Source organism: Streptopelia decaocto, assembly GCF_964273445.1.
Source record: "Streptopelia decaocto genome assembly, chromosome: 12".
NCBI classification, from domain to species: Eukaryota; Metazoa; Chordata; class Aves; order Columbiformes; family Columbidae; genus Streptopelia; species Streptopelia decaocto.
In genome coordinates this window covers 6,921,998-6,944,838 of record NC_138667.1, presented here as the reverse complement: position 1 = coordinate 6,944,838, position 22,841 = coordinate 6,921,998, and the positions used below count along the sequence as shown (strand labels likewise).

The following is a 22,841-nucleotide window of genomic DNA, read 5'->3' as shown; positions in this document are numbered from 1 at the left end:
GGCCGCAGGAGGGGATTTCCAGAACATTGTGATCTGCTGCCTATGCAAATCAGGCACTCGAATTAACTGGGCAGGGAGGGCTCCGGGATGGAGGGCGAGGGAGAGGCAGGGAAGGGAGGCTGGGGGCTGGGAGAGGGAAGGAGGGAGTTGGGGTAGGCGAGGGGTCAGCATAGGGATGGAGAAAGGGGGCAATGGGGAGTGATCTCGCACCCCAGTCCTCCCGCAGCACCTTCCCAGGGGGTCAGAGTCACACTGTGGCTTTCCAGGGATGCTGGGCTGCCTGTGCTTTGCTGAATTCCCTTCTCCCTCCACCTCTTGTGTGAGGCAAGGCTCAGTGTCACCCACTTCACAGGAGGAGATGGGCTCCTCCTGCCTTCCTCCACAGCCTCACCATCCTCCCCCTCCCTACTCCACAGTCAGCAGGGGATGGGTTATGGTGGGACTGGTGCTGTCCCACAGCAGATATGCCAAAAGCTGTGAGAACGGGGGCTGGGAGTGCTCAGAGGATTTCCTTGCCTGCTTTAAGCTTTCAGTTATTTGGAGTCCCAATGTGTAAGATCAACAACATGCACAGAAGGGATTTTCCCCTCTTCCTCTCTCTCCAGGCCATGTCTCATCCAGTCGCAATGCTGAGACAAAGGCTCTTCAGCGCTCATCATGTCCTGGAAAGCGGCTCCAGGCATGATGGTTTGGGGAGAGCAGCCCCGGCAAGCTCCGTCGTTTCCAGCCTTGGCTCACCGTGGGGAACAGGCTGCCTGGCGAGCGGCACCTGGATGTGAGGGGCAAGGCTGCTTCTTCCTCATCTGGCTTGGGAAGAAGAAGAGCTGAAGAAGAAACCTCTGCTGGCTGCCAAGACTTAAGGCTAGGTTTCTCCTGTGGGGGAAGGGGAGGACGGCGGGTGGGATGGAAGTGACTTGCTGATGTTGCAGCATTGGGCCAGGGACCAAGACCAACATCCCGCGTGTCTCTGCACCAGATGTGGCTCCTCCTGGGGTCTGGGAGTAAAGAGTATCTGTAGTGGCCCCTGGAGCTGACTCAGAGGGAGAGGTCTGACCCTCTGCACATCAAACATGGGCTCGCGGGGTTTTTTTGGATGTTGCAACCTGTGAAATCTGGTATTGGCTTTGCCTGGAAGCGAGTCCTTGCCCCCCGGCATTGCTGTTCAATGTGCAAACCAGCCGTGTGCTGGGTGCTGGCGTGTAAATCCCAGACCCTGGCAGCAGCTTCTCTGCAGTGGCCAGCGTGGACCTGCCTCCAGCCCTTACCTTGCTCACAGCCTTTCTAATTCTTCATGGGTTTTTTGTGCTCATCATTTTGTCCTCCCCTTTCCTTTCCTTGCTTTCTTTGAACTGCTTGCCTTCTTGATGATCACAGAGTCTAGGCATGAGATTTGCCACCAATTGCCCTGGGATTGGGCTGGTGGGAGCCAGCGGGTGAAGCGGGAGTGTTCCTGGAGAGCTATGGAGTGTATTTTCACTAGAGACCGGGGTGCTACAGGGATGAAGCTGCTTTGTCTGAAGGGTCTATGACCTGCTCACATAGAGAGGTTTTCATGGACAAAATAGTCCTCACTTGGGGAATTTTTATTTAATTTATTGTCAATTAATACAGTTTGCTAGTGAGTGATTTGGGCATTAAAAACCAAACAAACAAATAAAAACAAAAAAAACCCCAACCAAACAAAAAAAAAACCCCACAAAACAAAACGAACCCCCAAAAAACCCACGAAAAACAAGTATTCTTTCTTTCCCAGGCTTGGCTTAGGCCTTTCTCCTTCCTAGACTCAGCTACTCTCACCCTGTCCCAAATCCTTTGGCAAGGTGACAGGTCACATTTAACCTTCTGGCTGCACTTCTCTGTGTTTCTTACTGGGTTTCTTCCACTCCTCTGTGCTTCTTCTTGGCCCAGGGTCCACAGCCTGTCTTGGTGCTGCTGGTCCCAGGCTCTTCTGGATTCACTTGGAGTCCTTCTAAAGCAACACCCCTGCCCAGCACCTCCTCCTTCCTCCTGGCTGCTGTTAACCAGAGCGTCTCATTTCTCTGGGCCTGGTGCAGAGACCTCAGGCTCTCCAGCATGGGAAGGCAGCAGGACTTTAATTCAGCTGGCATTCAGATGCATTTACTGCAATGCACAACAGCAAATGGGAGCCGGTCTCCAAACAGGAGCTGGCTGCAAACTCATCAACATCTGCAAGCAAGCATCGGGGTGAGAAACAGAGAGAATATGCCCCAGGTGGAGAGTGAGTCCCAGAGGCCATGCTTGGGCTTCCCCAGATGCTGCCACACTCCTGGCATTGCCCTCAGGGTGGGCAGCTCTGCTGAGCTCAGTCCAGTTTGTGGTTCTCCCTCATAGGGCAGCCCACTGAGAGCAGCCCCAGGTGTGCTGCCAACCCCAGCACCATACAATCATACAGTCATTTTGGTTGGAATAGACCTTTAATATCATTGAGTCCAACTATTAACCTAACACTGTCAAGTCCACCACTAAACCGTGTCCCTAAGAACCTCATCTCCACATCTTTTAAGCCCCTCCAGGGATGATGACTCCACCACTGCCATGGGCAGCCTGTTCCAGTGCTTTACAACCCTTTCCGGGAAGAAATTTTTCCCAACATTCAATCTAAACCTCCTCTGGTGCAATGTGAGGCCATTTCCTCTTGTCCTATCACTTGTTCCTTGGGAAAAGAGACCAACACCCTCCATGCTACAACCTCCTTTCAGGTATTTGCAGAGAGTGAGGTCTCCCCTCAGCCTCCTTTTCTCCAGGCTGAACCTCCCTAGTTCCCTCAGCTGCTCCTCATCAGACCTGCGCTCAACAAGCGTGGAGTGGGATGCTGAAATACCCTGTGCCTAAATAGGATGTCGAGTATGCTTAAGTATTTGCAGCAATTAAAATGCCACTGGCTGTTTTCTGTTCCAGCTGTCGCAACCACTGCTGGAGATAGATCACTATGGAGCTGAAGCAAGACGAAGGCTTTTTGGCAGCAGGACTTTCCAGGAGAGGGAGTTGCTCTGAGGAGGAAATCCCATCTTGTTCTCCCTCCCTGTCCCCAAACACTGTGTGACTCTGGTATCTTGCCCTCATCGCAGGAGCAGCTGGCAGTGGGTGCCAGGGAAATTCCTGGCCTTGGGACCAGTGCATTGGGGTCAGTCAGGCTTCCTTACAGCAGCATCGCCCCGAGCTGGGCTGGGGGTGATGGAGTCACCAGTGACAGGCTTAGAGCAATTGTGGTACAGCCAGAAATGTCACTGGAGTGTTTCTGCCTGTGCATACACCCCCCTGTATGCACCCCAGTTTTGGCAAAACGAAGGAGGCAGGATGATGGCTCACATGTTGCAGCCCTTTGCTAATGCCGAGCAGATTTTCCACGCTGTCTGGAGAAGCAGAGCTCCACTGCCTCAAATCTGTCTCTCTCAGGGGTGCTGGGCTATCTCCTGAGCCCCAAAACTTCCTTGGACATCACAGCCTGGTCACCGAGAGCCCTGTTGCCAGCTGTGGGGATGCGGCCAGCTCTGCTGTGCCTCACGCCTCTGCTGCGAGCTACCATGCTGAGATGGGCAGATGAAGATTTGGGTTATACCTTCCCTTCAAAACATCTTCTGCATCTGCTCAAAGCCTCCACAGCAGGTTCCTGGCCAAGCAGGTGACCTGGGAGCTGCTGTGGGCTCAACCCACCCAGGTGCCACCAGGACTGGGGTGCCCATTCCTCATTACACATGGGGCAAGACAGAGGAGCCCAAATCTCCGTGGAAGAGTGAAAAAGCTTCAACCAGGCCCTTTTCCCCTGAGAAAGGTGATTTTGTTACAAGGGGATGTTTTACAGGAAGGCATTGAGGAAATTTTCTGTGGAATAACAACCAGCTGAGTTGTTTCAGCTTCCCTGGTTTGTCTCTACACGTTGATTGCTTCTTGACCTCAGCTGGTTTTAAAGTGCTAGAATAATATTGTGTTATTATTCCTAATGCTGCTTTGATATTGTGAAAGTGAAGCTTTTCCTCACCCACCTGTTCTGAGGAAGACTTGGGTGTTCCAGACTTTTTGTTCTGACTTGGAAACAATTGAAAGTGCTGGAATTTCCCAGTTTTGGAAATTCCAGTTATTTTCGGCTAGGCGCTGGGGGGAAGTGCAAACATAAACTGTTTGGGGGTGTAGCTTCTATGGCATGTGCCTTTCAACTGCTTCTTCAGCAGCTTGAAAACACAGGAAACCACGTGCAAGGACGGGCGGATGCCATCAAGTCCCATTTGTATCTGTTTTATAAAAGCACCATCCACACAATGGCATGAACCCTGCCGGGGGTTTTCAGAGGCGTGAAGTGAAGCTCTCAGTGAAATCCCTTGCTGCTGCCAGCTCCAGACACATTTCTAGCTGCTTTCTCAGTAGCGGGGGACTCTGCGGTGCTGCTCAGATGGGCTTTGGGGTCTCCAGGGCTGGGATCCTGCCTGCAGGACCAAGAGACCCTGACACTTCCCAGCACAGGCCAGTCCCACCCAAACCTGGCTCAATAAATTGACTGCTCTTGCCCCAGGGTCAGCAACAGTAAGGTTTTATTTATGAGATTTAAAGTTGTCTTTTCCATCTGGGTAGATTCCTGGGTTAGTGGCGTGTTTGGGTATGAATTGTTTTGTACCGAGGCAGACAATAACCCCCCTAACCCAGACCCCTCTGCTCCCTTCCCCGAGACTCCCCCATTTGCAACGTGGTGCTGCTTTCCAGCGCAAAGTGAGTTGTCCTCTGCAGGGACCCGAGTGTCCCCCAAAGCTGCAGTGACATCAAGGCGGTGGGTGTGCGTGTGCTGGCTCAGACAAGAAGAAGGGGCTCCTGGGGCCACCTAGTCCTCCCCACCGCACAGGGCCAGCAGAGCCTTGCGGTAGTCGCCGGAGGTGTCCTTCTGCAAGAGGGAGACCCATGTCAGAGACCTGCCTGCCCCAGGGACACCCAGTTCAAGGTGCTGGGCATGGGGAAGGCATCACTCCATGCCCTGGCCACCCCGCAGGCATCTTCACAGCAGTGGAAAATGTTGGCATGTCCCCTCTACAGCTAGACCTGCCAACACGGGGGCTGTTTGGGGCAGGTTCCCCCTCCCCAGGCGATGCTCAGCCCTATGCATGGCACTGCTCATGGCTCAGGTCCCTGCAGGGCTCAGCCAGACAAGGTGACAAGCCAGGGAGGGAATGCCCGCATCCCCTCACCTCGATCATGTGGTGCAGTGATTTGTCAAACAGGTCTATGAACTCGCCCCGGATGTTCAACAGGTCGATCTCGCTCCGGGAAATCATGATCCGAGTAAGGGTCCTCTCATCCGTGCCGGCACCCTGCAAAGGGAAGCTTGAGCAAATAAGCCCGGAGGGACTGGGGCTCAGGGATCCCCCCCAACACAGTCCAAACTGGGGATCTCTGCTTGGAAACATGCTGGGCTTGCTGCCAGCAAGACACAAGTCTGCAGTGTCCCCTGCTAGCCCAGAAAGTTGATGCAGTATTTGAGCTCAGCCCTGCGGTGCTCTGTTGGGGATGGCTGGGAGCCAAACTGCATCACTGCCATGGAGTTAAATCAAAGAATCCCAAAGGGCATCTGTGTGCCCAGCCCAGCCCCCAGAGAGCCCGTCTGCACCTTCATGGACTTGTAGAGCTTGTCAGCGAAGAAGGCTGGCTTGTTCTTCACGCTCCGGACTGCAACACACAAAGGGGAGAGAAAGTGGGCTCCTGGCTGGCAGCACCCAGGGGACACATCGCAGCAAGGATCTGTGCCACCCATTGGGTCAGCTGCAAACCCTCGTTGGTACAGGGGTATAGGCTTGGCTCTGTAGGATGCCCTAAAAATGCCCCAACCCCACACCATGCTGAGGGTCTCCGTGGCCCAAAAGCAGCTGGAATCTGCCCTCATGTTGCCTTGACAGGGGCAGGCAAAGGGGCTGCCTGCCCACTGGGCAGCCCTGCCCCGAGGGAGCACCCGCCGGGCACTGACCGATGGCCAGGAAGGCATCCCGCACATCTCCCGACATCCGCTTCCTGATGGCATGCTCCACGTCGTGGTTGGTCATTTTGATGAACTCCTGAAACACTGGGGTTGGGGGGAGAGGAGAGGGTCACCGTGGAGCCGCTCCATCCCAGCCCCAGGAGACCTGAGCCTCACCCATGGAGGCTTCTGGATCAGATGGGACCAGAGCAGGCTTTGCTGACCTCAACCAGCCACCCCAAATGCCATCTCCTCCCACCACTGGGGAGACAGGGCCACCCCAACCTCCTGCTGCCCAGGAGTCTCCATCCAGCCCAAATCAAAACACTTGTGTCACAGCTGAGGGTCCAGCAGTGATGGAGAAATGTGGTCCTACCTCTGCGGAGGTGGGGGTAACTGCGGGTGCAGAGGATGCTGAGGAAGCGGGTCTCCAGGGAGTCACTGGAGTCGTTGCTGGAGACGTCAGCAAGTTTCTGGGAGAGCAACCAAGAGTGAAGAGGGAGGCAGGGGGACAGGCATAGCAGAGAGGGGCAAAGATGTCAAACAATTCTTCCTGGGACAGCCAGTCCTGAAAACCCTCTTGCAAAGAGGGCAGCCTCTTATGAGCAGGAAAATAGGTTGTTGATTTTTTTTTTTGGGCAAAAAAAGGCGTTTTCTCTGCATGGATGTGAAGGTACACAGCTGCACACTCACATAGAATATTTCCTCTGAGAAAAGACATTTTCCAGTTCTTATGAAAAAAAGCTTTGCAATGCTCATGGTTAAGACTTTTTTTTGTCCTTTGGGGAGGATGTTTTTGGAATGACCAGTGCTGAACAGAAAATTCAGAGCTGCCAGACGCAGCAGCCACCCTTCACCCTGGGCTGTAGCAGCACTGCCTGTGTGTGAAACGGTTGCCCCACTGCTCTGGGGCTCAGTGGGGAGTCTGTACACATTGCCCCTATTAAGTTATTGCTGGAGAGAGTCACCCCTTCCACAGTTCCCACTTTGGTGAGCCAAGAAAGCCAGTCCTGAGTCCCAAGCTGCCAGGAACATGAGTCCTGCATGCAGGCAGGATTGATCCCCAGCCCTCCCAAGGGCAAGAAGGTGACTTTCCGTCTCCCTGGCCAGCTCTGCAGGGAAATGTCCTCATACAGGTCCCATCTGTCCCCCTTGCCACCCCGTCCTCATGCAAGGACCCTGAAGCCCCGAGCAAGCTGAGCCTGCACAGCCAAAGGAGTTCTGGCACATGGGGTTGCTCCTCCCAGCCCCGGGACCCCAGCATCCCCTCAAATATGCAGAAGGCTGAGGAGTGAAAGGGCAGGCACTCACCAGGGTCTCAGCAACAACCTGGTGGAGAGAAAGAGAGAGACAGGAAGACAACAGGGTCAGAAGATGCTGCTCAACCTTTATCCTTTCCTGACAAAGTGAGGGAAGTCTAGCAAAATCCCCTTAAATGACCTGTCTCCAGCTCCCCTGCTTCCCTGGGAGTGGGCCTGATTTTAGGACCTGTGTCCTCCTGCAGTTTGGGATGAGGTAGGTGGTGGTCTTTGGCCAAGCAAAGTGTGCTCCTCACCTCTGGGCTATGGGTACCAGCCCGTTGCTCCTTGGGGAGCATCCTTGCCTGGCCCCAGGCTGGCTCCCACCACCCTGCCCGGCTCCGCCAGGCACAGGCAGCAAGAAGAGGATGAGAGCAACTTTGCAGGCAAAATACAGCGCAGTGTCAGGCCAGCTGCCTCCCGGCTGGCTCGTCCCTGTGTTTGTCATGCCTGGGTCTCTCTTTCTCCGCAGCAGTCGAGGCAAGCGGCAGCGCAGATGGTGGGGCACAGGCAGCGCCTGCGATGGGGCGCAGGCAGCGCAGCACCTGCTCCCTCTACCGGCAGCAGCCCCGCCAGGAGGGCTGCACATCTGCTGCTGCCGGCGTGTGTTAGAGCTGGCAGTGTGGGTTAGAGATGTATGGGTTAGAGCTGGCAGTATGGGTTAGAGATGTATGGGTTAGAGCTGGCAGTATGGGTTAGAGACGTATGGGTTAGAGCTGGCGGTGCTGGGGCAGGACAGCCAAGCGAGAGCTCAGGCTCTGCTCAGCACTGAGCTTCTCCAGTCCCTCTCAGGGAATCACAGAATAGTTTGGGTTGGAAGGCACCTTCAAAGCTCATCCAGTCCAACCCCTGCCACAAGCAGGGACATTTTCACCCAGATCAGGTGCTCAGAGCCCTGTCCAGCCTGGCCTGGGATATCTCATCCACCACCTCTCTGGGCAACCTGGGCCCCCGGGCCAGTGTCTCACCACCCTCATTGTAAAAAATTTCTTCCCCATGTGTAGCCTGAATCTCTCCTCCTCTAGATAAAAAACATTCCCCCTTGTCCTTTTGCAACAGGCCCTGCTGAGAAGTCTGCCCCCATCTTTCTTATTGGCCCCTTTTAAGTACTGCAAGTCTAGCCCAAAGGAGCGGGAGGCCAAGGTGCACACACAGCCCAAGGGTCACAAGTCTCCTGGGACCGGGAGCTGAGCCAGGCAATGGGGCCCCAGCACCCCCTTTGCACAGTTTCTGGCTGCTCAACCTTCCTTCTCCATTTCTGGCTCACCACAGCCCGGTAAAGATGGGGCAATGGTTTGGGGGCTGGGGCTGGCATCCTAGTACACTGGCTGTGTGAAAAGCAGCTTAGGCTTCAGGGCTGCCCCTTGCACAACACAAAAGGTGGGTGGCTCCGGCAGACCAGCCCAAAGCCGCCTTTGAAGCTTAAGTGCCAAATTTCAACATTGCTGTGTGTTGCTGGACCCCAAATCAGCAGCTCTGCAGAAAAAATGCTGCAGCCCCTGGGACTGGGAGCTCCTTGGGCTGCTCTCCTGGTTTGCAGCTTCCATGTGTATAGAGCAGTAGAGCCCAGGGCATCAGAAATTGGGTGTGGGAGCTTGACCTCCAAGGGCATCCTTTCACCTGGCATCTCCACCTGCAGCTTGAGACCCCACCCCAGCATCATTTGCTTCCCTGAGGATGCCATTTCCAGGCCAGGGGATGCAACATCCTCATTTTTGTGACACACAACCTGTAACAGCACTGCCAGGATGGTTCTTACCTTGGCATCTTCATGCGCTTGGGTGAGGTTCTCTGGTCCCTCGTCACGGTTGCCCTGTGGTTCAATAAAAAACTTATGAAGCTGGAGAGAGGACATCTCCCAGGAGAGCCCCAGATGAGGGGATGGCAGGCAAGGTCCAGCAGCACTGCCCAGCTGGGTGATGTCTTCTCCATCATCACATCCTTGCAGACCACCCACCACTGCCTGTAGTAGGGAGGGGACCATCCCCAGTGAGAGAGCCGCCCTTACCAGAGCCAGGGAGACAAGAATCCTCTTGAAATGCCCCGATGTGTCAGAGCTCAGGTCATCTTCCAGGCGCTTGTGGTAGGCTGTGGAGAAGGGGGACGGCTGAGCCCTGCACCCCACCTGCCACTCCACTTCCCACCCCCCAGTGCCTGTCGTGCCTGTGATCCCCGTGGGGCCTGTGGATGATGGGGAGGCTCATCTTCCAGCCTTAGCATGGCTGAAGCAGATGCCCCCACCTGTTGTTTTCAGGCCCAGCAGCTCTAATGCCTTGGAAATGAGCACAGGCTCTTGCTCCAGGTGCTCCTGAGAGAAAGGGTCATTGCAAAAGAGCTTTCAGGGGAGGAGATATTGGTGGTGGAGCTGGGGCATGTCACCATAACATGGAGAGGGGCCAAGAGCAGTGCAGGGTGTGAGTGTCTGGTTAAAAAACTATTGGCTTGCTGGTAGAGAAGAGGCTGGGGATTTAACCTGGAGCTTGCAGTTCTTGCTCCCTAGGGAGAAGGGCACACGGATGGAAGGGAAAGAGAAGTGTACGGTCTGGAGGTGTGAGAAATCACAGTATGGATTTGAGGGCTCCTGCCAGCCTCATCCCGTGTTTCCATTGCTATTTAATAACGTGTTGGACCTGGAAAAGATCTGCTCTTGCCTGAAAGGACTAATAGACATTCACAGCGCCAAACCATGGACCCAGCCCAGGGAGAACAGTTGTACCCTGGGCTCTGAAGAAGACCTTGTACAATGTTAAACACAGTCTGTGCCCAGGACCCAGGCATTCCCTGTGTCCCCCCCGTGCCGTACCTTCCTGATATGCCTCGTTGATAGCTGCAATCTCCTGGTTGTTCCGTGTGGCCATGATTTCAATGAGAACACTCTCGTCTGTGCCAGCTCCCTGGAAGAGACCGGTGTGGTGGTGGTGGGGTGCTGTGGGTGCCAGCGCTGGATGGGGACACTGTGGCATCGCCCCACCAGTGCCAGGCAAGAAGGGGCTGCTCAAACCCCAGGGCTACTATGTGCCAGAAGTCAAAGTCCAGCAAATGGCCCAACAGGCTGGTAGGAACAAGCACAGAAGTGTCCAAGTGTGCTGCCAGTGGGGTCTCAACTGGTGTGACTGGTGGGCAGTGGTGCACGCCACTGGTTTGCCCCTACCCTGGCTCCCCTGTGGCTGCCTGCGCCTGGCAGGGCACTGCTCCTGCTGCAAACTGGCAATGCTCTGCAAAGCAATGGGATGCCTCCCTGAGCAGCTTTGTGCTGGCTAGAGCATGCTGGGCTGAAAAGAGGCCAAACTGGGCTCCCAGCAGGTCTTGAGTGCAAAACAGGTCTTTGTCCTGGTGCTTTCTGCTCTGCTTTCCTTCCATATAGGAGACAAGAGCCTGGGGGCTTGTGAAGCCAGGGTGTGCTCACAGCCCCAGGCCACCAACAGTATGGGTACAACCACAGCAAAAACCACTTTGTCCTCGCGTGCCAGGGCCGGTACCACCAGTGCAGCAGTTACCTCCACAGCCTTCCTCAGCTGCTTCGCATCGTACTGCGCCGGTGTCAGCATGAGCCCGAGGATCAGCTTGGCCAGGCTGCCCGACAGCTCGGATTTCAGGTCTGCCATCAGATCCTGCAAAAGCATTTGAGGGTTCAGGCTCCTTCCAGAGGGACAGACCCGCCGAGGCAACACCGGGAAGAAAACAGGGGAAGAGAGTGTGGAGGTGGGAGACATCTGGGAAGACCCTTGGGGCAGTTTAAGGTCATGTTTTAAGGGGTGGCTCTGGTGAGATCCTGGCTCTGGAGTTTGTATGGGGCTGAGGATGGGGCAAATAAACAGGGACACCCTCCCCTCAAGCTGGGGATGCACCCAGAGCTGGAGGCTGATTGACCACTTGGTCTTCCTCAGGGGAGTCATGCCAAGGAAAATAGGGGTGCCCCGGCTGCCCACCCCTCCCTGGGCACGATTTCATTCAGCAAGGGGCAATCTCAGCATGGGAGGAGGCAGGAGGCAGGAGCAGGGCAGCAGGGGGTTCAGCAGCAGTACCCGGCCATAGTGAGCCTTGTAAGCCTTCAGGATCTGCTGCCTCTGGGCATTGCTTCTCTGTGTCAACACATCGATGATGGCCCCTTCGTCCGTGCCTGCAATGCCAGCAGAGATGCTGGGGAGAGCCTTGGGGGGCCAACAGCCACACCATGTCACCCCCACTCCTGCAGACTGGGGAGGTGGGGCATGGAGAGCTCCCACAGCTCCAAAACCATCTCTTTGTTCCCCCTGGGGCTTTCACACACCTCTGCGTGGGCCAGGGTGGGTTCCCTGCCCCAGGAGTTGGTGAGGAGCAGCAGGAAGGGGGGCACTGGGTACATGGTCCCCACTTACCCAGGCCCTTCATTGCCTTCCTCAGCACCTGTGCATCCCCATCATCGTTGAAGCTTCCTGCAGGATGCACGGTTCCTCGCAGCTGTGGGTACACAGAGAAGTTTGGGGTCATCCCTGAGCAGGGTGGGATGGAGGGGGAGAGGGAGGGACGGAGAGAGGGAGGGAGGGACGGAGAGAGGGAGGGAGGGACGGAGAGAGGGAGGGAGGGACGGAGAGAGGGAGGGAGGGACGGAGAGAGGGACGGAGAGTGCCACCTGACAAGCCAAGGCCAAAGCAGGTCGTGTGTTAGTGCAAGCACCTGGCGCTCAGTGAGGACATCCCTGCCATTGTCACCCCTTCCATTGAGGGGCAAACCAAAGCCAGGCTAGCAGAGAGCAGGGAGAAGGTGGTAAAAGGCAGTCCCTGGAGTCTCACTGTCCTGCTCAGTGTCATACCCGCCTCCCCTAGCACTGACACACCTCAACTGGGGCCGGCCACATCAGCTGAGAGCCAGAAGCGGAGTTGCTGAAAGGCTGCCTGCTCCTGCCCTGGAATTCTACCCTGCTGCATCCTTACAGCTCCCAGCACATCTCTGTTGTCCCTGTGCACATAGCGCTGAGGGTGCTTTTTCTGCATGTCCCTATGCACCTTTTTGTGGGTGCCTCCAGCTGCATGCAGGGTGCTGGCTCCCCATGGCACAGCTGTGCCCTGGGTCGGGGTGGGGTGCCCTGGGGTACAGGAGGGCTCCAGCAGGGGCACCAGAGCCAGGGCTGCAAGTGATGCATTGCACAGACATGCAGGGGCTGTCACCCTGAGGGAGGGTGGTCTTGGAGAGAGGAGGAATTAGTGGAGCTCATGGGGGGCAGTCAGCTCTGCTGGGGTTACGTCCCACCAACCTCCTGCCCCAAAACCAGAGAAAAGTGTTGAGAGAAGCCACAGAGCAGGAAGAGCAGAGACACGGGGTTGGCTGTGTCCCACAGCAGAGAGGAGCAGCCACAGATCCCAAGCTGGTGGGGAGCAGAGCGGGTACGGGGGCTGGGGGGTGCTGACCTCTACTTTGGCCACCGCGCTAAGCTCCCACATCCGATACGCCACCTGCGCCGCCTCGGGGAAGAACTCACCTGCGGCACTGCAAGGGGAGGGCAAGGACAGGGGACAGTGAGCCCTGGGGACTCTGTGCCCCACCAGCAGCTGCCCCCCGCCCTGTCCTGTCCCTCCATGAGGGATGTTTTGTGCCCACCAGGTGCTGGGCATGGGGGCAGGTCCTGGGTGCTGCTGTGGGGCTGGGTGGGAATGGGGGGAAATGGGCGGTAAATCCCAGCCGCCCCCATCAGATCATCCTCCCTCCAAGTGTTTGCCCCTGGACTTCTTGTCCAGGAGCCCCCACAGACCCTCTCTCCTCTGGGAACAGTGGAGCAGCCGTGTGCTCCATGGCTCTCCCTGCCCAAAGGCACTGCAGATACTGCCGGTCCCATCCGGCTGCCAGTCCGGATCCAGAGGTTTGTACCCAGCACCAAGGGGATGAAGAGGGACAGACAGGGTGACAGGCAATCTTACTCATCATCCCCTCCGCACAACTTCAGCAGGGCCTTCTTGTACTCCCCGGAGGTGTCCTCCTGGAAAGACAGACAGAGGTGGAGAACCATGCGGCAGGGAGGTTCATGTAGTGCCACGGGATGGGCACCTGGAGAGGGAATTCCCTGAGCCTTGTTCTCGGAGGTGGACACCCAGCACAGGGTGGCTGGGGAGAGGGCTTAGCCCCCCAACAAGCATCAGGAGGGAGCAGCACTGGCAGCAGCTCAGAGGGTGACCAGGCACCTCAGCACTTACCTTTATCATGTTGTAGAGAGACTTCTCATATTTGGTCCTGAACACCTCACGGATGTCCAGCATGTCGATCTCGCTGCGGGACACCATGATGCGGATCAGCGTGTTGTCCCTTGTGCCCAGCCCCTGCAATGGAGGAGCCCCCGCGTCACGCCTGCGATAGCCAAGCAACCCTGTTCAGCCCATCGCATTTGGGGGACCCTCTATCAGATTTCTACCCAGCCACAGGTTTGAAGGAATAACTCCTATGGAGGGAAGAGCAAAGACCCCAGGTCATATAGGTCCTGTCTTCATGAACCTGCGTCAGCCCACCCTCCAGCAGCACCCGTGGCAAGGGGACCTCTCTTTGGCCAGCTGCCCACAGCACTGCGGGCACCCACCGGGGGAGGGGTGATCCACTCACCTTCATGGCCTTGTAGAGCCTTTCTGCAAAATACTCTGCTGTGCTTCGGACACACTTCACTGTGGGGAAACAGAGACAGGGTGAGGGGAGCCAGCACACGGCTTCCCCCATGCCTCCAGCCCCCCACAGTCAGCATCCCCACCCGCCCTGAAGGAGCCTCCCTGAGCTCCCTGAAACTGGGGACAGCCACAATCCCAAACTGCTGGCTCTTGCACAAAGCCCTTCCATCCCAGCGAGGCCAGTGGTGTGCTTTTGCAGCACACCCCACGCAGGGACTGACTTACCCACAGCCAGCATCAGCTTCTCAAAGTCCCCAGAGAGCTCTCCTCGGATGCTCCTCTCGATTGGCTTCCCAGAAATCTTCAGATACTCATCAAAGACTGTGGAACGAGAGTGAGATGATGCCTGAAGAGGCTGCCAGGATACATTCAAGCCCAGCTCCAAGCTTGCAGGAGATGCTCACCCAGGCGGAGGTGCTGCTTGCTTCGCCGGCCAAGGATGTAGATGAACTGGGCCTCGTCCGTGCCCCATTTCTGCTCACCAGCTTCCAGCAGGTCCTTGTGGGATGGGGAAGGTGGCAGAGACCAGTCAGGGTGTTGCTCACATGAGGCTCTGCCCAAGCATGGGCATCATCAGCACCCGCCCACCCTTTGCAGCACTAGGTCTGTGTGGTGCCAGTGCCACCAGCCACATCTCTGCCCAGATGCCACCCATCTCAGTGACCAACCAAGCCTCACCTTGGCATCCTGCTCCACCAGGTCCTCGCTTACCACATCATCCTCCTCCCTGCTGCCCTGCAGAACAGAGACAGGCTCAGCACTGCCAGGCTCAGGCACCAGCTGCCTGCAGACACCTGACAGACAGAGATACCTGCAGCAGAACAACGAGCATCTTCTTGAAGTGGCCGGATGTGTCTCCAACAATATCAGCCTCCAGGTCTCTCTCGTAGGCTGGTGGAAGAGAGAGAGGTCAAGTCCTGGAGACCTGGATCCCCTTAACTCTGCCCGTTTTCCTGGCCTGAGGAGATGCCGGGCAGCCCCCGCCCTCCCCCAGCCCTCACCATCTTTGTAGGCAGCCACCAGGTCATGGATCTCCTGGTTGGTGCGGGAGGCAAGGATCTCGATGAGGCACTTCTCATCCGTGCCAATGCCCTGCAGGCAGAGACGCAGCCCCGTGAATAGCAGGGCCAGCTGGGGTGTCCTCAGAGAGGCCCTGGGGGGGCTGCCCACCCCTTACCGCAATGGCATCTTTGATCTCCTTGGCGTCGCTGTAAGCTGGGGGCCGCATCAGGCTCACGATCAGCCGCTCAAACTTGCCCGTCAGTTCGTACTTGAGGTCTGCAATGAGGTCCTGGTGGAGGGGGAGAAAGGAGCTGGGGGACCCTTTGCTCCACAGCGTCTCTCAGTGGGTCCAGGGAGCAGTGGGTCCCTGCGTGGGCAGCAGGGACATGGACCAGGGAGCATTTCTGCTGTTACCTTCCCGTATTGGGACTTGTAGGCTTGGCAGATTTCCACTCGCTGCTTGTTGCTTCTGGATGTGATGAGGTCGAGGATGGCCTCCTTGTCACTGCCTGCAGGGAGAGATGGGAGTCACATTTAGCCCCACGGCTGGGTCTCACCCCCATGGCTGGGGCTCATCATAGCCACCGTCCTGTACCCAAAACTGCTTGGGGCTGGGAGGAGAAGTAGAGCTGAGCCAGCTCTGGGGAGGAAAGCAGAGCCAGGAGAGGTCCTGACACGCTGCTAAAGCAGCTGAGATGGGAGGCAATGCAGGATGCCCAGCCATGCAAGGGTCAACCAAGGGGACATCAGGGTGACAGTCCAGAAGAGCGTCCATACCAAACCCCTTCATGGCATTGTACAAGGCCTCTGCATCCTGGCTGGCATCAAAGCCTTGGAAGTCCTTCACCGACCCCCTGTAGACCTAGAGGAGAGGAGGCAAGAAGGTGAGAAGGAGCAGCCCCTGGTGGGATATGGGGAGGTAGGAGTTGAAGCTGAGCAGGACTGGAGCAAAGTCTGCTCCCACTCAGGGCTGCCTGAAGGCAAAGCTCAGCCTCAAACGTAACACTTGTTCTTCTCCTCAGTTGTTTTCTTGCCTGTTTGCTCTCCCCACTATGCAAATAGTTTGCGTGCCAGGTTACTGGAGTAAACAGCTTTCCCTCTCATATCTTGCTGTTTGTGCCTCATGTTTAAGCCGGGTACAACCCTCCCCACTGTACCAGCAAGAGCTGGTGGTTTGATGGGAGGTTTCTTGAGCACTTTTGAGTTCTCAGCTCCATCTGGGGGCATCAGCAGAAAAAGGGCAGACCCCAGTAATTTCCTACAGCCTGTTGCGAGCAGGGAAACCCTCTGGGTGGTGAGGTTGCCCAGGGTCTGCACGGCCTCCAAGCAAGGAGACGTAAGTACAGGACAAAATCATAATGGGCTGCTAAGCGGAAAGCACCGAGAAGTGCTAAAGCTGCCAACAGCTTGTTCTGTCCCAGCATGCACTCCAGCAGGGCCCAGGCTGGTCTGAGGGGTTGGAGCAGAGATCCTGGATACACAGAAAGGCTTTCCTGGGGGTCTGAGAAATCCTGGGGGTTGGCATGATCCACTTCTATCTGCTGCTCCACACAACGGGGCACCCAGGAGCAACAACCCCAAGCAGAGACATCAGGAGGAAGCAGGGACTGGGTTTCCCCTCCCTAAATCACGTTCGCCTGGGGGAATTCACCCGGGGGAGCCTTGAGCTGGACTCTAAATGGATCAGCACAAACCCTGGGTGGAAGCAGATGTGAAACCAGCCCAGCACCACATAAGGAACTAGGATACGTTCCCACTGGGGGCAGAGAGCAGAAAGAGCTGAACAGCAGCGTTTCCTTAGTGGTCTCACTGGGAAGTGGGACAGCTGGGAGTCAGACTGAGCTGGGGCTCTCAGCTGTGTCCGTACGTGGGAAACTCTGAGCATCCTCCCTTAGCTCTGCTTCTGTAAGTGCCAACCAGATGCATACACCTCCTAAGGCTCGCTTGCTCAGGATCTGCTGCAGGGCTTATTTAAAATCTCCAAGAACTGTATGAATGGCCAGGGCTGTTGCCAGTGTGGGCATATAAAGCCAACATGTCCCCAGAGAAGGTGGGCATCAGGCAGGCAGCACCAGCACCCCCGGCCCAGCAAGTGCCTTGAGGATGAGCCTGAGGTGACGGACACAGGGCAGCCCCACACCTGTCATTGCCCTGGGCCCCATCCTAATGCTGCAGCACAACAGTTTCACTGTGCATCTCACACAACCAGCCTCTGTACCCTAATTTTCCAGAGAGAAACCAGTCCAGGCTGGGCACATCCCACGGGATCTCTCTGGAGGAGCTGCTGGCACTGGTGTCCCATGTGGTGGGGACCAGGTCGGTCAAGAGGAGACGCTGCCCTTCGAGGGAGCTGGGCAGGCACAGGGACAGATCGTATTGCAGGTGATTCATCAGGAGAGCTGGATTTAGCCCTGCTTCCCGGCAGCTCACAGACCCTCCTGGCTTGGTGCAAGCTCCTGCCCACACACATGCCTTGCAGTGATGTGAATAAGGAGCTGCAGGGCAAAGGAGGTGCCCGGAGGAAGGACTAGGGTTGAGGGTGGCTGGAGGTGCTGGGGTCACATGAGTGGTGATGGAGAGACAAGATGTTGGCCCTGGTTAAATGTAAAGGAGGAGCAGTGCTGTGTTCCTGCCTGCTGAGCCATTGAAACACAAGCTGCCTGCCACAACAGGGGTAAGGGAAACTGAGGCAGGAACTCAGCACTGTGCATCATGCCATGGGAACAAGCCCCAGGGAGGTGCAGAAACATCACTAGTAGACGGAAAGAGCATCCTGCCCACTGCTCCCTCCTCACACCCCCATCCCCCTCTCCATCCCCACTTCAGCTGCCGGCCCCCCCCCCCTCCCCTCCTCCAGCCTCTGAGTCATCCCGGCCTGCCTGGGACCTCCCAGCTAAAAATAAGCCAGGCTGGGGCCGGGAGGGTGGAAGCAAAATTCCCAGCGTGGCTTCACTCTCTCCCACCACATGGCTGCTCGGGGTCCTGGACCAGTGCAGGGGTGATGCTCACGCATGCTGTGCCTCAGTTTCCCCACCCAGAGGCAATCACCCCCTCAGCCAGGTGGGAAGCTGTGGATAATTGGGCTTGAGGCAACAACTGCTTGTGTTCTCCAGGGAACAGAAAGCAGAGCCTGGCCCTGAGCGGTGGAGAAGGGAGGCTCTGGGCTTGGATTCCTCCCCCGCCTGGCACCTGGCGGGCAGGCTGCACCCCGCCAGCCACAGCTGCCACCCTGCCAGGGTTTTCCACCCACGCCGAGATGTTTTCCTGGCTGCAGGCAGCACCTGCTCACCCAGCTGCCACATTGCACTGGCCCCAGCTCAGAGCAGGGAGAAATCCAGGCTGGGGGGAGAGGCCAAAGTGGGGCTGCACGCCTTGCAGCAGAGTCAGGCAGGAGTTCTCTCCAGCAAAAGCTAAAATCCCCCATCTCTTCACCTCCCCTTCCCACAGCCCCACTTCTCTACCCTATTCCCACTGGGGTCCCAAAAGGATTTTTGCTCCTCCCTATCCCTGTTTTCCCAGCTCCCTGCTCCAGCACTTCCCCCATCCGCATCACATCCAGACAGCACTGGCAGGAATGTAAACAGGCTCCAGACAGCATCGCACTCTGCACGTCAACACCATCCTTGCTGCATGATGGAGATGCTGCCTCAGCTCTGGGGTCTGCCCTGTGGCACCCTCAGTACCCATCCCCATCGTGTGTGGGTCACCCTTACCTTTCCTTTGGGTGCCATGGCTTCCCAAGCTGGAAATCACCAGAGGGAGGGCAAGGAGGAGCTGCAGGAGGGAACAGAAAAGCTGATGTGAGCAAAGTGCCCCTTCTCTGCAGGTTGGGTTCACTAAGGGAGGCTTTGCTCCCTCCCTGCCTCAAGTGCTGATGCTGGCCATTGCCGTGGGTGCGGTACCCATGGGGAGGGCGATGGATGGCTGGGTGCTGCTTCACCAGCCACCCTGTGGTCACTGCAGCAGAGGTCCTTTGGTGCTGGGGACCCCGCAGGCTGGGGGCAGCGGAGACAGGCACCCACGCAGCTTCCTGCCAGCACGAGAGAAACCGGGAGGGGAAGAAAGTGCTGAATACGTGGAAATGGGCTGAGCATCCTCTGCAGGGCTGATCCTCCTCTCTGCACCCTGCAATGCTCCCACTGCAGCCCCCTAAGCCCTGGGGCCATCCCAGCTTCAGCAGCTGCTGGGGACACCCTGTTGCCACACGGTGCTGGGGCTGGGCAGCCCCCACAAGATATCACCAGCTTTTATCTGAGTTTCTGTACAGCAAATCAAGGCCGCTATCAGTCCCACACACGCAGCAGAGCCCAGGAAACACAGACGGGTTTCCAGGGTAACTCGCAGATTGTTTTCTAACACTCACACCATTTATAGCTGCAACCCGCTGCGGTGTGGGCTCTCCCCACCCCCCAAGAGAAAGTCCCCAGACAGCACCGTTTGCTCTGAGAAAACCAACGGAGGGAGAGAAACATCTGGAAAATGGAGTGCGGCCATGAATGAACCGCTGAGCGTCAGCTGAGCTCCAGCCATGAGGCACAGCTCCCTCCTCCCTCCCAGACACGTTGCAGGAAAGCTCAGGGTGCAGCGGGGCCACCCTGGGGGGATTTCTGCCACCACCTGAGCTCTATTTCATGCCATGGAGTGAGTAGGAGAAATCACATGAACTTTCACAGCTTGGCCCTGCATCCCTGTGAGAGCACCCACGCGGGGGGACACCCAGCCCCACAGCCCTTGGTATGGCTGGGTCACCCCACTCACACGCAGGAAACTGCCCGGCACCCGCAGGCGTCTTTGCCAAGGGGAGGAAGTTTTGCAGAAAACCAGAGCTGCCCTCACCTTCCTTCCCTTTTCAGCTGCGGACGCTGCAAGCCTGGGCTGCCCTTCCCTGCGGCTCCTGGCTGGGGGGAGCCCCCGCCTGCCCCGTGCGTGGTTGGGGCTGCACTGCGGCCGGGTGCTGGGTGTGTGCCAGGGGATCCCAGCCCCACGCAGCCTTTTAATGCCTCTCAGGAGCCCGTATGTGAAGCTGCACACTCTCCAGGGAACGGAGAAAAGCCCTGTGTGGCACAGCCCTCCTGCCTCACTCCGTGCATGCAGCAGCCGGGCAGAGACCACCCAACTCATCTCAGCAGTGGCAGGGAATCCCCAGCCACACCCAGTCCCCAGGCTGTCCCTGCAGCGCCTCATCCCTGTCCCCCACCGCTGCTGGCACCTCTGCAGAGGCTGGGGGAGCAGCCCCAGCTCTTGCCCTGCCAGCAGGTGACCCGGGGAGGATGCCCGGACCAACACACTGCATCCATGTGATGAATCCTGAAGGCTGCAGAGCTCAGACAGTGGGATGTACCCGCACCCCTGCCCAGACGATTGGGAGATTTGGGTTGTGGGGGTGCCTGGGCAGAAAGTGCCACGAGAAACACTAAATGACATGCATAGCCTGTCCCTTTTGCAGAATGACCCACCCTTGCCAAAAAGCCTCTGTCCCCCCAGCAGCATCAACCCCACCGGCCTCCCAGGAGCCCAGCGGCTATTTTTGCAGCCTGCTACCTAGCAGGGCTCTCCCAGCACAGCCACACGCGGTGAAGGCGATGCCACACCCAGCACCCCGCCGCCCATCATCCTGCCCGCAGGGTGGAAAGGGAGATTTGCTGGGTTATAAAAAAGCAAGGGAGGTCCCCAAAGTGCCCTGCCCCACCCCAGAGCCAAAAACTTCCCATGCCCTTCTAGAGCTCTGTGCCTCTGGGGTTCAGCATGGTGCATTTGCTGGTGCAAAACTTGGGGGGTACCGAACCAGGGGGATCCTCCCCGCTGAGCCCAGCTGGGACCCCTGCATGGAGGGATGGGAGTGTCCACAGCCACTGCGGCGCTGGGGCACAAAGGCGCATCCTGGCCGGGACACACCCATGGGCCCCACAGCAATGCCAGCGCCCACCCAAAAAGCCCTGCTGGCAGCACTCCCCCCGGCTTTTGTTAAAAAGGAAGAATTTTTCATAAAAAAAAAAAAGAGAACAAGGACCCCCCCTGCAGCCACCCCTTGGAGGGAGCCTCCGCTCGCACAGCTCCCCTCCCCTTGCACGCCACCGCGGTGGCTTTGCACACCAGCACTGTCCCCTTGCCTGCCAGCACAGTCCCCCCGCACACTTACGAGCAGCGCCGAGGCCTGTCCGGGTGTGCTGGCACAACAGCGGCCGCCGGCGCGCTCGGTGCGTACTTGTGGCCGTGCGCTCGTCCTTGGCGTGCAGCTGTTTCCTCCCGGTGAGACGTCACCGCTTGCCGGCCCTCCAGTCCCCGCCTGCCATGGCACCGGGGTCAGGGCTGTGCTCCCACCCTCGCCGCCATGCCGGAGATCAGCCCCTTGGTTTTGGGTGCTCACGGTGCAGGGGGACCCGATACTGCCCACAGAAGCACCCTGTCCCTGCCAGGGTGTGGGGAAGGGGGTCTCTTGGCAGAAAAGCCTCACCGGTGTGCGCAGGGGCTGCGTGCCAGCGACGGTGACGCGCACAGTGCAAGGCGACAAAAGCGCTTGCACTTAACTGCGGAAATTTCACCCCCTTCCGTCCCCCCCGCCCCAGTTTCCTGCTGAATGCTCAGTTACAGGGTACCCCACTGCCTCCCATGCTTGTCCTGCTGCTGGCCATTTCCACCCACACCAAATCACCCCCTTCCCTGGCAAATGTCCATCCCTGACTTTCTGCAAAAGCCAAGGAGCAAGGCTGGCACCCTACAGGACATGTCTGGGGCTCTGCAAGGAGTATCCATGGGGCAGAGGCTGAGCTGGGGAAGAGGCAGCTCGCTGTTCCCCAAAACTTTCCATCCCAATGCAGACACAGGGCTGAGAAGACCTTGCAGCACAGCGGCGGGTGGAGATGCAGGCTGAGATGCTCCTGGCAGGCTGCACTGCTGCTGCAGCACCCTGAGGCCATTCCCTTCTCTGCCTTGCCCAGGCCAGCCACATTCCCTCTTTGCCACCATCCTGTGCCCCAGCCAGCACAGAAGGGCTGGAGGAGCTGGTGGGGCTCCCAGGGGCTATAGGTAGCAGTGTCTGCTGTCTGGCTGATATCAGAAACAAAATCAAGGGCCCCACCAAGATGTTGAAGGCTGCTGGCACATAACCCTTCAGGCATCCAAGCCTTGGTGGTACCTGCCGGCTGGAGCATATCTCTGGGGCTGCAAGGTGGCTGAGCTGCTCAGCTCTGCCTAGCCTGAGAGACAGGGGTCCTGGGCAGCCGGGATGCCAGGCTGGCTGTGACACACCTGATGGCTGGCAGTATATCCCCTGCCCCAAGAGACTGGAGGCACCTTGGGAGAAGATGACCCTCAGTGCTTCTCCTTCCTGCCCTGTTGTTCCCTTGGGGCAATGTTCCTTCAGGCTGGCATTGGCATCTGGATGCCTCACTCATGTGAGACAGTGTGGGTGACAAGTGTGGCTTTGTTCACCCTACACTGCAATGCAAGACAACAGCCCTGCTGTCCTCCAGAGGCTCCTGGCTACACCAGGGTGTGCTGAGCCCCCACCACAGAGGCACCAGCCCAGCGGCTCACAGGGGGCACTATGGACACAGGGCTGCCCTGCACAGCCAGAGCAAAGTAGCCTGTGGTCAGAGCACAGACACACTTCAGGTGCTCCGGATACTTCCTTACTTTGTTCCTGCATTGCTTATGTTTTCTTCCACTGCTCCTTGCAAGCTTTCAGAGCACCAAAAGGCTGGCAAGTATACCAAACTACACCATAGCCTATGCACAAACATAAATAGCTTTTAACCTGAAATATTGTAAGCAGACTCAATCTGCATACTCTTTAAAATAACATCAAAGTTAGCACCTCACTGCTAAACACAATCTGTCAGACCCTTCTTAAAGCCCAGACTTGATTCTCCTCTCTCAGGGTCACACCATAGCTTTCCCCATATCCTCTCCCTCCTAGGAGTAGCCCTACAAAACAGCTGTGCCAGAGCCTGAGGGCAC

At 57.4% G+C, this 22,841-nt stretch overlaps 1 protein-coding gene across 3 annotated transcripts; it reads right to left on the bottom strand.

The window, feature by feature from the left end:
• Positions 1-4,548: 4,548 nt before the first annotated feature.
• Positions 4,549-21,345, bottom strand: ANXA6 (annexin A6). Of its 3 annotated transcripts, none has more exons than XM_082063709.1 (26): positions 21,022-21,344; positions 18,596-18,656; positions 15,660-15,744; positions 15,297-15,391; positions 15,058-15,171; positions 14,882-14,972; positions 14,692-14,771; positions 14,559-14,615; positions 14,285-14,378; positions 14,106-14,201; positions 13,822-13,880; positions 13,422-13,544; positions 13,149-13,207; positions 12,642-12,720; positions 11,613-11,694; positions 11,280-11,374; positions 10,752-10,865; positions 10,058-10,148; positions 9,263-9,342; positions 9,014-9,067; positions 7,268-7,285; positions 6,333-6,429; positions 5,966-6,061; positions 5,612-5,670; positions 5,193-5,315; positions 4,550-4,891 (listed from the first exon to the last, which is right to left on the bottom strand). In XM_082063709.1, the coding sequence occupies exons 2-26, from the start codon at positions 18,611-18,613 to the stop codon at positions 4,832-4,834; spliced, it is 2,019 nt and encodes a 672-aa protein (XP_081919835.1). In that variant the 5' UTR covers positions 18,614-18,656; positions 21,022-21,344; the 3' UTR covers positions 4,550-4,831. The 3 variants fall into 3 exon arrangements, with proteins under 3 accessions (XP_081919837.1, XP_081919835.1, XP_081919836.1); XM_082063710.1 differs by lacking the exon at positions 21,022-21,344 and adding an exon at positions 20,943-20,989 and having other exon boundaries at positions 18,596-18,658; XM_082063711.1 differs by lacking the exon at positions 7,268-7,285 and having other exon boundaries at positions 4,549-4,891; positions 21,022-21,345.
• Between the last annotated feature and the right edge of the window lie 1,496 nt (positions 21,346-22,841).